General features: G+C 37.8%; 3 protein-coding genes across 3 annotated transcripts; all 3 read right to left on the bottom strand.

Annotated features, from left to right (window-relative positions):
- Window positions 1-2,268: 2,268 nt before the first annotated feature.
- LOC108116510 lies at window positions 2,269-3,581 on the bottom strand. The gene is made up of 3 exons (XM_017228446.2): window positions 3,361-3,581; window positions 2,633-3,078; window positions 2,269-2,565 (listed from the first exon to the last, which is right to left on the bottom strand). The coding sequence occupies exons 1-3, from the start codon at window positions 3,472-3,474 to the stop codon at window positions 2,478-2,480; spliced, it is 648 nt and encodes a 215-aa protein (XP_017083935.1). The 5' UTR covers window positions 3,475-3,581; the 3' UTR covers window positions 2,269-2,477.
- A 465-nt stretch (window positions 3,582-4,046) lies between these two features.
- Window positions 4,047-5,700, bottom strand: LOC108116509. The gene is made up of 3 exons (XM_017228445.2): window positions 5,512-5,700; window positions 4,995-5,452; window positions 4,047-4,853 (listed from the first exon to the last, which is right to left on the bottom strand). The coding sequence occupies exons 1-3, from the start codon at window positions 5,638-5,640 to the stop codon at window positions 4,751-4,753; spliced, it is 690 nt and encodes a 229-aa protein (XP_017083934.1). The 5' UTR covers window positions 5,641-5,700; the 3' UTR covers window positions 4,047-4,750.
- Window positions 5,701-6,381: 681 nt separating this feature from the next.
- Window positions 6,382-7,962, bottom strand: LOC108116257 (paternally-expressed gene 3 protein-like). The gene is made up of 4 exons (XM_041818684.1): window positions 7,719-7,962; window positions 7,481-7,656; window positions 6,974-7,422; window positions 6,382-6,810 (listed from the first exon to the last, which is right to left on the bottom strand). Exons 1-4 carry the CDS (start codon window positions 7,960-7,962, stop codon window positions 6,708-6,710), a joined length of 972 nt encoding a protein of 323 aa, XP_041674618.1. The 3' UTR covers window positions 6,382-6,707.
- Between the last annotated feature and the right edge of the window lie 3,872 nt (window positions 7,963-11,834).

The following is an 11,834-nucleotide window of genomic DNA, read 5'->3' as shown; positions in this document are numbered from 1 at the left end:
TATGCAGGTGGTTAAATTTTGATAAACTTTTATACAAATTTGGTCCTTTTTCTTTTTGGGGGTTAGCTATGTTTTTGTTGGCAACAGATTTTACTGCTACTTAATCGATGTAAACTTGATTTCAAGAACAACAACGAACCCTGCAAACAATGAGTAGATTGTAAGCAAACAATGTAACCAAATTGTGCCAACAAATAAACATAAACAAACCCTCTTAGGAAGAGAGGGACAAGGACAGGAGCAGCCGCGGGTCAAGCGTGGCAACAAAAGAAGTCGCAGGATCAGGGGCAGGAGAAGCTAGCTACTACGAGTCGGGTTCTTCGAATGGGTCCGATGAAGTTCAATGGAGATGGTGGGTGTGTGGGTGGTGGTGGTGTAAATGCCAAAGCTGAGAGTGTTCAGTGATTTAGTGGCCTTGTGTTTACATTCGTGTGGGTTTGTTTGCATCAGGATCGAGACGTGTGTGTGTGTGTGTGGGTGGGCTGATTGGGTTGAAGCTGAATAAATAAACAAGAAATCAGCAACAGCCAGCCCGAAGCTCGATAAGTGTGTGTGTAAGAGCCAGAAGCTCCGCAGGATTTTGTATCTGATTTGAGACTTGGCCAGGGACTTTAAGTGTTTTCTTTTCGGCATCTCTCTCGATGTTGGTGGTGGTAAACAAATCACTGAATCGAGTGTTTTCTGATTTAACTGAGTTGTCTTCTTTGCGCCTGTTCTAACTGGTTTTCCCTTCTTCTGCTTTTTTTTTGACAATTAAGTGTTGTCTGCTGTGTGTTATTTTTTGTAGTGCAGCTGACAAGTTTTGTGACATTTGACCAAGTGGTGTGTATGGAAAGGGGAGTAGTAAGTTTGAGTGGAAATTGTTTGGGTGTGATGTGTGAAGAAGTACTTTCATGGCAGTACTTTAGTTTTCATATTCACTACTACTACTGTTACTACTACTGTTACTACTACTGTTACTACTTCTGTTACTACTACTGTTACTACTACTTTTACTACTACTGTTACTACTACTGTTACTACTACTGTTACTACAACTGTTACTACTACTGTTACTAATACTGTTACTACTACTTTTACTACTATTGTTACTACTACTTTTACTACTACTTTTACTATTATTTACTACTACTTTTACTACTACTGTTACTACTACTGTTACTACTACTGTTACTACTACTGTTACTACTACTGTTACTACTACTGGCCCATGTACCGTTTGCTTTTTGATCTATCGCTATTTTGACTTTGAAATTTCGAATATCATTGTCAATTTGTCAGATATTTAGTAGAAGGTTTGCGGTTTACGAAATGGTTAAGTTTAGGCTCGAAGGAAATTGGGAAATAATATTTTAATAACGCAAATCTTTCGTGGGCCACCCTATATATCTAAAAACTATGTAGTGCTGCTATAACTTCCGATAATAATATCCTATTAAGTTACCTCAACTGACAAGAAAGTGATGTAATACATTATTTATCTTTTGAGAAGGCCATAAACTTACTTATCAATAAGGTTTCAGTTCCTTTCGCATCTTATCAATATTAAATGCGTTGTTTTTTATGTTTTTATACTTGCTTCTAGATAATAATTGAACGTGCAAATACTTTTGTTTACTCTTAAATTTAAAGTCATTTATAGTATCTGTCAGATCTTACTGCCTGAGACTTTGATATATGAAGACATTATCAGGCATGTGTTTGTATTTAATATCAAAGTTTTTCCCTTGTAAACAAAACCAAAAATGTAACAGCTCTCTAAGGCAATCATTAGCCCCTGCCTACCTCAATCGCATAATATACATCATTAGGGCCATGAAATCGATAGATAAAAGCTAACCGATAAGCGATAACAGAATTGCTCTTAAACCATACTAATTAGCCACCTACAAATGCTGAAACGGTGAAGTGAAGTGAAGTGATTTGTCAATCAATTAATCAGAAGCAAAACGTATCAAATATATATTTTGTGCCTGTGAACACGCGGTCATTGATTGATTTATGAGTTGCGCTTGTTAGAGATTAGTAGAGAAAAAGACAAAAATTATGGGAGGAAAAAACCAGAAATAGAAAATCACTCAATGTTTGTGTGTGATTTGGTTTTGGTTGGTTGGTGGCACAGAATCGTATATTTTGTTATCGCTTACGTTTATCTTATCACGCATACCGCCGAACAAGTTGCCAGCAAATTAAAGCACTGATTGCAGCAGACTATTGAGACACCTGATAAATTGTCTCTACACACCTTTATCGAAAGTTTGTTGGGGCTTTTCTTTATGGGGCGGCCTTTACTTTTTATTATTGACATCATTTTGCCTTGGCTCACTTTCTGAGCTCGGCGACTGGGAGTTTAAAAGTCAACTAAAAACTAAATAAAGAGAATGACGCAATAACTTAGTTTTGGTTTTTGGTTTTTTTTTCATATTTTTATGTTGTTGGCTGAGGCAAAGCTATTGGCATTAGAGATCTCCTTTTTATTAAGCCTTGATCAGCAGCAGGGCGATGGCCAGGAAGGCAGAAATCAGGGTCAGTGGCGTCATCTTTCCAGCAGAGTTGGCACGGCAACTAAACGGTTTTCAAGGATTCTAGTTAGTAAGTTTTTCAATAGATCATTTAGAGGCTTTGAGCTTACCCCAACTGCGTCACATTGCCGTAAGTGTTGTTCTGGAAGTTACTGAACTTCGTGGAGGCATCATTGTTGGCAATTTTAACTCCATCCAGGGTGTAGTTAGATCTGCCCAAAATAAACGCGGCACTGGTCGACGCATTGTTTGCATCCGTGTAACTGCATCCCAACAAGTAGGTTGAGTTCACCAGATCGAGGATCTTGATAAAGACATAATCCTGGCTTTGACCATTCGTAAAGGTTACATTGTAGCCGGTGGTCTGACCCGTTACCAGGGTTACATTTGCTTTCTCAAAGACATCTATTAAGGTGGAGACATTATTGCTCGCATGGCTGACATCGACCAGCATATTGGTGCCGTTGTTGGCATTTCCCCAGTAGGCAATGTTAACTTTGGTGCAGGAGACATTCGAAGCGGGATTGCGGGCCAACTCGTACCATAGGCCGCTGAACTGGAAGTTTGAAAAAGAGATTTTTATTAACTGGTTTTATATTTTGTAAGGCAAAAGCTTTTTCTCAAAGCACTTTAATGTATATTTATGAAAGAAATTCGAAAGTTCTTATCCATTCTTTTAACTTTTTTCTTAATATCGTTAAACTGAGCTTTAAAACTGATCATAATATATAGAAAAAAGGCAGTCAACCTTTTACGGAGACTTTAGTTATTAACATTTTAACATTTTTTCCAGTTTTTTTGACTATTTTAAAAAGATAAACTTAGTTTTCTCACTCACATCGGTATTGTTGAAGTCTTTGCTGGTGGCGCTGGCACAAGATTGTGCATTTTGAGCCATCGCCATAGAGAAACAGGCCACGATGGCCAGGCTAATAATCACACTTTTGCACATGATGTCACTTTTTCTGTGGTTTAGTAATTACTAACTAGTATCGATATATATAATGATCCGGTTCTGCGGTCGGTTCGCTTCGAGTGCTTCGTACTACTGAACTGAATACCCATCCGCAGCTGGCTTTTATAGGCGTGTATCTTTTTCCCGTGTTTTCGCAGACCCATTATCGATGCCCGCGGAGGCACTGGTGGAGGCGCCTCGCCACTGTCACCCATTTACGTACATCTGACGTCTGTTATCGTTGCCCTGTGTATGAGTAATCCTCTGGGGGCTCTAGAAATCATTGTTGTACTTACTACTTGCTACTCAACCTGTAGAACCTCAATGCAGATTGTTCAATAGATTGATTATCTTAACTGCAAGGCTTGATGGCTTGGTCTAAAAGGAAATGACTGTCTTGGCCAGAAATAGTTACTTTTGGCCAGAGAACTCTTATCGTTAGTGAACCCCAAACTCTATCATCGTCATTTATGATTTAATTAGTTTAAAGAAATGTTTTGATTTTGTTTGCTATTTTTACTGACTGGGTTTTTTTGCCTATAAAAATTATAAATTCTTTTAATTTGATTAATAATTATTTCTGTTTACTGTCTCATTCATTGAATTATTCATATTTCTGCGGTTAGATTGAGTTTTACATAGGAAAATTCTGCGTATTTTTTAATATCTCTCTCTCTTAATATCTCTCTCTCTTAATATCTCTCCCCTTTAAGTTTTATCAGAGTTCTCTTCCCGTCTGAGTGTTGTTGTTGTGCTATTTCCCATTAGTCATTCCTTACACTCGGCAGTGCCATAAACAAGGTAAGTTCTGTTATCGTTACTCGCAGATACCATAAACAAGTATTAAATTAATTGAAGTCGTCTTCCACTCTGCGTTATATCTAAACCTTTTAGTGATCATCCATCAAGTCGTACAAAATATACATATATATAGAGAGGAAACGTCTTCGTTTCTGGATTAAATTGCTTTATCAGTTCAGTGCCAGACAGTGAGTCATTAATGAAAACAAAAACAAGCATGCAAGCATGCATGAAAAACAGATTAAACATTGCAAAAACTCGGAATTGTGATAAAAAAACATTTTTAATAATTACCAATCTGGAATTTCGAAGTCTTACGTATTACTTTTTGCTTACGTAAGTTTAGGAAAGGTTTAAATATTTGTTTAGACATGAATTTAAAGTTGTTTTTTGTTAACGCAAATGAAAATTTAAGTTAAGATACGTATCTGGTTTATAGGCGAACCAAATCGTTGGCTATCTTCGTTGCTGACTAAATTGACTGACGGTCAGCACAAACTCCAAGAACAAAGGCCAAGGCAATCAGCAACATGGAAATAATGGCAGGAGAGCTGGCTCCTGATGGGGCATAGCAACTGGAAAGAACAAAACTATAAGATAGATCGGACATGATAGGAAAATGAAGTTTTCTTATGAAAATATAATATATTCTTTATTAATAATATTAATAAATAGGTCAAATTTGCTGCTATAGTCACGTTCTTGTTTCAACTTACGTTTCTCCCTGAGTTATCGTTGACATGGTGCCGTTCAAAAAGTTTGAGGATATACCAGTAGCATTGCTCTCCAACTTGTCAAGGACATCGGTTGTGAGAACACGATCCCTAGTCAGGATAATGCCAAAGGACGTTGCACTATCTGTCTGATTTGTATAGCCACAAATGAAGGCATAGTTGTCGTAGTCAGTTTGAAGGACTTTGTACACTGTATAAGGAGTGTAGCCGGGTGGATTCCAGTAGGTGAAGTTGAAGCCAGAAGAGAAGTCAGTATCGTCATCCACGGTGAGGGTGGCATTCATGGTTTGATTCACCCAAGGGTAATCAGGTGACACGGCATATGTGGTATCGATCAGAACATTATCCTCCGTTTTATTTGACAGCACTGTAATGTTCACCTCAGTGCAGAAGTCAGTACCTGCCGGCTGACGAGCCACCTCCCACCAAATTCCAGAGAACTAAAGTAAGATTTTGGATTAATCTTTGGATAAATCTAAACGTTTTATAGTTCTCCCACTTGTGTAAGGTTGACAGTGACTCCGTTAATACTATTACAAATTTCCACTGCCTGGGCTTCATTTTCGGTAATTCCTTGAAAGAAGGCCAAAAGGCAGAGGAGGCCCAAGGCATATGTCCTCGAAGACATTGTGGCGAGTAGTGGGTTGCTTTTGACTCGACTTCGGATAGAGAAATGAAACCATGGGCATATGCTTACGGTTGGTCATCAAGCAACTGTCGGACATGAGTGGGTAATCAATCAATTGCTATCTAATGAGTGCGTGATCACGATACATAAAAGATAAAAACCAGAAAAAATGATACAGTCCAGTGCCGGGACTATGAGATACCCATTACTGTCTTATCCAGTTTAAAAGTATTCAAAAAAAGCGCCACCTTTTGTCATGTTTACTAACTTTTGGTGATGTCACTGCCCATGTGAGGGTTCCGATTTGTAAAATCTTTGGTAAATCGATAGATATTGACAAAAGATGTTGTAAAAGGTCAAACGAACTCGGCTTGTGTGAGTTAGAGTGGTCTTGGCCGAATGAAAAATCACCTCAAGCTGCTGGCATCTCTGAAACACGCATGCCTAAGCCTAAGTTTCTAACTCTTATAGTTCCCGGGATATAAGCGCTTTTAGTTTTTCCTGATTCATGGGCTTTAGAGTGGGCGTGGTAGGATGCTTTAATAAACTAGCGCTGCATAAGGACCTCAAGAATCTGCTTAACATAGTATCTCTTGTAGATTCTGAGATCTCCGCTTTCATACGGAGAGACAGACAGGCGGATGGATATGGCTTAATCGACGTGGCTATTTTACTGTACGATTAAGGGGGAGAACAAGACTGTGTAAAGTTAAACAGATGAAACATTAAAAGAATTAGTAATTGTGCTAAAAAGAACATTTTTAATAATTGGTTATAGGGAATTTCGAAGTATTACGTATTAGAATATGCTTACGCAAACTTAGAAAAGGTTTAAATATTTGTTAATACATGAATTTGAAGTTTTTTTTTTGTTTAATTTATATATGTATACGTATCTTAACTTAAATTTTAATTTGTGTTATATACACTTTAAAACATATTGAAAGTGTACACAACACACATTAAAATTTAAGTTAAGATACGTATCTGGTTAATAGGATACGTATTTGGTTAATAGGATACGTATCTGGTTAATAGGTGAAATCGTTTGTTTTCTTCGTTGCTGACTAAATTGATTGACGGCCAGAACAAACTCCAAGAACAAAGGCCAAGGCAATCAGCAACATGGAGATAATGGCAGAAGAGCTGGCTCCTGATGGGGCATAGCAGCTGGAAAGAATAAAACTTTAAGATAGATAGATAGGCATGATATTGAAATTAAATTGTCTAACTTTAAGATATATATATTTATGATAATATATCCTTTTTGTATTAATAATATTAATTAAAATATAAAATTCACTGCTATAATTACATTCTATTCTTAACTTACGTCTCTCCCTGAGTAATCGCTGACATGGTTTTAAAGATAGAAATATTGGGAGCGTTGCTCTCCAACTCATCAAGTTTATCAGTTGTAAGAACACGATCTCTAGACAGGAGAATGGCAAAAGACGTGGCACTATCTGTCTGATTTTTATAGCCACAGATCAAGGCATAGCTGTCGTAGCTAATATTAACGATTTTGTACGTTGTTAAGGAAGTGTCGTTGGGAGAATTCCAATATGAGAAGTTTAGGCCATATGAGAAGTCAGTATCGTCATCCACGGTGAGGTTGGCATACATGGTTTGATTCACCCATGGGTAATCAGGTGACTCGGCATACGTAGTATCGATCTGGACAGTATTCTCCGTTTTATTTGACAGCACTGTTATGTTCACCTCAGTACAGAAGTCAGAACCTGCCGGCTGACGAGCCACCTCCCACCAAATTCCAGAAAACTAAAGAAATATTTTGGATTAATATTTGTATACATCTAACGTTTTATAGTTCTCCCACTAGTGTAAGGTTGACAGCAGTTCCGGTAATACTCTTACAAGTTTCCGCCGGCTTGGTAGATTCCGCTGCCTGGGTAGTTTCCGCTGCCTGGGTAGTGTCCGCTGCCTGGGTAGTGTCCGCTGCTTGGGTAGTGTCCGCTGATTGGGTAGTGTCCGCTGATTGGGTGTTTCCCCTGCCTGGGTAGTGTCCGCTGATTGGGTAGTTTCCCCTGCCTGGGTAGTGTCCGCTGCCTGGGTACTGTCCGCTGGCTGGGTAGTGTCCGCTGGCTGGGTAGTGTCCGCTGGCTGGGTAGTGTCCGCTGCCTGGGTAGTGTCCGCTACCCGGGTAGTGTCCGCTGCCTGGGGAGTGTCCGCTGCCTGGGTAGTGTCCGCTGCCTGGGGAGTGTCCGCTGCCTGGATAGTGTCCGCTACCTTATCTGCGATACTTCCTTGAAAAAAGACCAAAAGGCAGAGCAGGACCAAGGCATATGTCCTCGAAGACATTGTGGCGAATAATGGGTTGCTTTTGACTGGACTTCGGCTGAAGAACTGAAACCATCATGGACACTAGTTTACGGTTGGTCAAAAAGCAATTGATGGACATAATTCGGTAATCAATTGATTGCTATCTAATGAGTGCATTATCACGATAAATGAAAGATGATTAACCCTCTATGTAAAACATTCTTAATACCTTTTCCAGGCTATATAAAACTCTGATTCACATTTTATTTTATTTTTATACTATCACTATATCACATGGTTGTGAAAGTAGCTTAAAGTCTAAAGTAGTTTGCGGCTACTGTGGGACGCAATTACTAGTAACCCCCACAAACGATAATTGCCTAGCATGTGCCAGCGATATCTTATGGTCAGATAGATAAGCGATAAGACCTCTAAGTCATAAAACACTTCAAGTGTTTAGCAAACAATTCGTAGGACAATGCCGTTTGTTCTCTTTTCAGGTCTTTGTTAGGTTTTTCCCAAGAAAAAATCTTGAATGAAATGGAATTCTTAAAGGAAACTCTTAACTTTATGTCACTTCAAGTCATGAGTAGTTTGTAGGCTGTTAAACTTAGTTATGTAACATTGGAGTGTTGATCTTCACCTTTTTATTACATTTTTCAACAATGATTGTTAAACTTTAAAGACTATTTCAGAAAGATGTTCTTTTAAGAAACCCTCTGCAAGTTATTCCAAGAAAATCTTTAGCTTATGAATGAAAAATTCACGTTCATGCTCCTGTCAACTTCCAACTTCTTCGAACAGTGTTGAAAAGCGCCATGTAGTTGTAGGGTGGCAAGATGTGTGTTTTAAGCTCCAACGATTATGTTAACGGCTGCATGTCCTCGACTTGTCTTGTAAGCCCTCAAACGCCTCCAAAGCACATTAATTTTAAATGCCTTACAAGCTTCCCACCAAGAAAGAGTCAGAGATAGTTGTGAGCGAAAGAGAGAGAGAGAGAGCAAGCACTAGGCGTATGTCGAACACTTTTCGGGTACAGTTGACACACATTCAACGTAACTCGGCCATAGGCTTTTGTCTCGGGAGTCGTTTTATTCTCGAAAACTTTTCCAACTGCCAAAAGTTGACTAGCAAATGAAGAAAAAAAGAAGACAGAATAATGCCACGCCCACAACTAGAGGTAGAGGTATAAGAGCCTTGTATCTATTATTTAATTAAAACTATTCCGGGGTGAGATCGTGTGTGTATAGGGGTGGCGAAGGGGGGCTAAATAATTTAATTGGGCCATGTGTGAAAATTTGTAATGAATGACAAAACGCTCGCCTCACAGCCGGTGTATAACTTTTGGAGTTTCCTGCCAGAAAGAGCTGAGGTGCGCGGGGCTTTTGGGGATACAACTGAGAGAAAGAGAGAGAGAGAAAGAGTACAGTAAAACTTTTGATTAACACAAAATGGAGTTGAGGCTTCCAGGAGACCGAGCTAATTGCCTTTGCACTCAATAGTGCAGTGCCAGTAGTGGGAATGTTTTTCAGAAAGACAAATAATAAAATTGCCATTCATTAGTTTTTATATATTTTCCATTTAACTTTTCAACTTTAGCTTTCAACTTTTATGATTTAGAATTAAACATGAAAACTTGTGTCGTTAAGTCATTTGCTTAATTCTTTTTAATTAAGAGTTATAAGTTAAATTAATGGGATTTTTAGGATAGATTTTTATGAGAAGCTTTGTTAGAGTGCTTATGAAAAAGCTTGGAAGTTGGCTAGGTCAGTTTTTATCCAAAGTTTGAAGGTGAACTTGAACCTTGTTTGGCACATCATGGCACTTGCCTAGATTCCAAATAATTTAGCTATTTATGTCTTTTGTGTGGGCCAATCACCGACACGTGTGTGAGCCTAACAAAAGACTTGAACTAAAATTGATATTATTCTAACTTACTTCTTCTTCATCTCTTGAGTAGTTTGATTGAGCTCTCGTTATAAAATCTCCAAGCAATCTGTAAGGTATTTAATTACCTCTCTGAAGCCTTGTAGCCTTCATCAACAGCCCACATACCTTCTTGACTGAGAGCTTTCCCTTTTTCTGCCGCAGCAAAAGTGCAGCTCGTTTGGCTCTGAGAAAATAATTAAGTTGTTTATCTTAATGCAGGCTATGCAGGCATATGGTATATATATACTGTATGTAAGTGCATGTGTAGCTATCACTAGACACTTTCTGCCCCTGCAAGTGACTGTTAATTACACCATGAGCCTTATGCAAAACCCCAAGTAAAAGAAGAAAGCGAAGTGCAAACTTTCTATTAAAACGAACACACATCCTGGCCTTCTCCACCTCCTTCATGAGCCTCCACTTTTGTGGAGTTCTTCCTACTCGAGTGCGCACTGCGCAAGCCAATTTAAATTTTAAAATAAGCACATTAACTGCATGCACAAGCGCTAAAGCAAATTCAGCCCCTTCTGTCTTGCTGCCCCTTTTGGCTGGCTTCCCCTTTCTGCTGGCTTCCCCTTTTTGCTGGCTACCCCTTTTGGCTGGCTCCCCCTTCTTGCTGGCTCCCCCTTACTGCTCGCTCTTCCTTTTTTTCTCTCAGTGGAGCCCACACGCGCGCATATTTAATTTGATGCAGATTTACGCCTTCTCATGAGATGGCTGTCTTTGTGGGGGAATAAAGCAGAGAAAGTGTTTCAGGACACTGGAAAAAAAAGAGTATATACATTTTCTAAATGTAAAACTTAAAAACTTGAAAGTCTAAAGGTCGAAAATCATGAAACTTAACTATAAATATAAAAAGCAGAAAGCCTTTTCTGTAATAAATCAATAACTTAGTTAATCAAACTTTCTAGAAAAGATAACTTTGATTTGTTGCTACCTCTTCTGATTACCAATCAGCTTTCAAGGCCACACCAGTAAGCCCCACACCAGTAAGCCCCAAAGTTTTCTCTTTACATTTCCCAAACCATATTTCCCCTGTTAAAAAGAAAAACTATCGCTTTTTTATATTTCATAGTTTGATTTGATTTTCAAGTTATCTTTTTCGTTCTTTTAATTATTATCCATATCTGCTTATAGAAAAATGTGGAACTAATTGTTTAATTGGTTTTACAAAAAATGTATAAACTAGCTAGTTTTGGGGGGCATAATTAATTGCTAATCATTTCGTTAATTTAATTGATATATTTATATTGATGTTTTGGGTTTTCTCCCACTGGGACTTTACTCTTCGATTAACTGCCATTAAACATTATAAATTCGATTAAATCGCTCATTTTTTTTTATATGGGTTTTCCTTTCACTTTGCATTAAAATTAAACAATCCTAGGTCATAGTTCATATCAAAAATCTAAGCAGTTGTAGAAAATGATATAGTTTTTTTTGGTATACGAAAGATCTTGGCTTGATATGATGTCCAAAAAAGTAGTTCTTAGTAACTTAACAGGAAAACAATTATTTACACACAAATACAAAACTAATTTAATGAATTTGATGCCTAACATAGTAATTTTTTAATAGATTCTTTAACATTTTACAATTATTTTTATTAGATTTTTTTTTGTTTTGGAAGATCTACAGCAAAAGTTTCTTATTGACGTCGTCCCGTATGTACAAGTTGCGATGAAGAAAAAGTTGGTTTTGCTTGGAAGAGGTTTAAGTTTAGGATAAAAGTTTGTTTTTTTAATATAGTTTTTTTTTTGTTTTTTGTTTTGTACTGATATTGATAGTATTAGAAACCAGGTGTGCTATATTACATAAATACGATCGTTGATATGTAAGATTCAAATTAGAAAAGTAAGGAAATGGAAACCATTGTGGGGAAAATCAAGAAGTTTATTAAATGGGAAACTGAAATCATAGCTTGATATTATCTAGTTGAATTATTTCAGGATTAGTCCTTGTTAAGCTGCTGTTCGTTTTAT

This window comes from Drosophila eugracilis, unplaced genomic scaffold, assembly GCF_018153835.1.
Source record: "Drosophila eugracilis isolate 14026-0451.02 unplaced genomic scaffold, ASM1815383v1 contig_367, whole genome shotgun sequence".
In the NCBI taxonomy this organism is placed as follows: Eukaryota; Metazoa; Arthropoda; class Insecta; order Diptera; family Drosophilidae; genus Drosophila; species Drosophila eugracilis.
The sequence above is the reverse complement of the archived record's forward strand: the minus strand, read 5'-3'. Positions and strand labels throughout refer to the sequence as shown.

Excerpts from the sequence above, each read along its gene's own strand:
- LOC108116510 (XM_017228446.2), bottom strand. The coding sequence starts at position 3,474 with ATGTGCAAAAGTGTGATTATTAGCCTGGCCATCGTGGCCTGTTTCTCT. Across the intron at positions 3,079-3,360 it reads AAGACTTCAACAATACCGAT|TTCAGCGGCCTATGGTACGA; the intron begins GTGAGTGAGAAA and ends TCAAACTTCCAG. Across the intron at positions 2,566-2,632 it reads GGCAATGTGACGCAGTTGGG|TTGCCGTGCCAACTCTGCTG; the intron begins GTAAGCTCAAAG and ends AAAACCGTTTAG.
- LOC108116509 (XM_017228445.2), bottom strand. The coding sequence starts at position 5,640 with ATGTCTTCGAGGACATATGCCTTGGGCCTCCTCTGCCTTTTGGCCTTC. Across the intron at positions 5,453-5,511 it reads TCACTGTCAACCTTACACAA|TTCTCTGGAATTTGGTGGGA; the intron begins GTGGGAGAACTA and ends ATCTTACTTTAG. Across the intron at positions 4,854-4,994 it reads ACGATAACTCAGGGAGAAAC|TTGCTATGCCCCATCAGGAG; the intron begins GTAAGTTGAAAC and ends TGTTCTTTCCAG.
- LOC108116257 (XM_041818684.1), bottom strand. The coding sequence starts at position 7,962 with ATGTCTTCGAGGACATATGCCTTGGTCCTGCTCTGCCTTTTGGTCTTT. Across the intron at positions 7,657-7,718 it reads CACTACCCAGCCAGCGGACA|GCAGGGGAAACACCCAATCA; the intron begins GTACCCAGGCAG and ends GACACTACCCAG. Across the intron at positions 6,811-6,973 it reads GCGATTACTCAGGGAGAGAC|CTGCTATGCCCCATCAGGAG; the intron begins GTAAGTTAAGAA and ends TATTCTTTCCAG.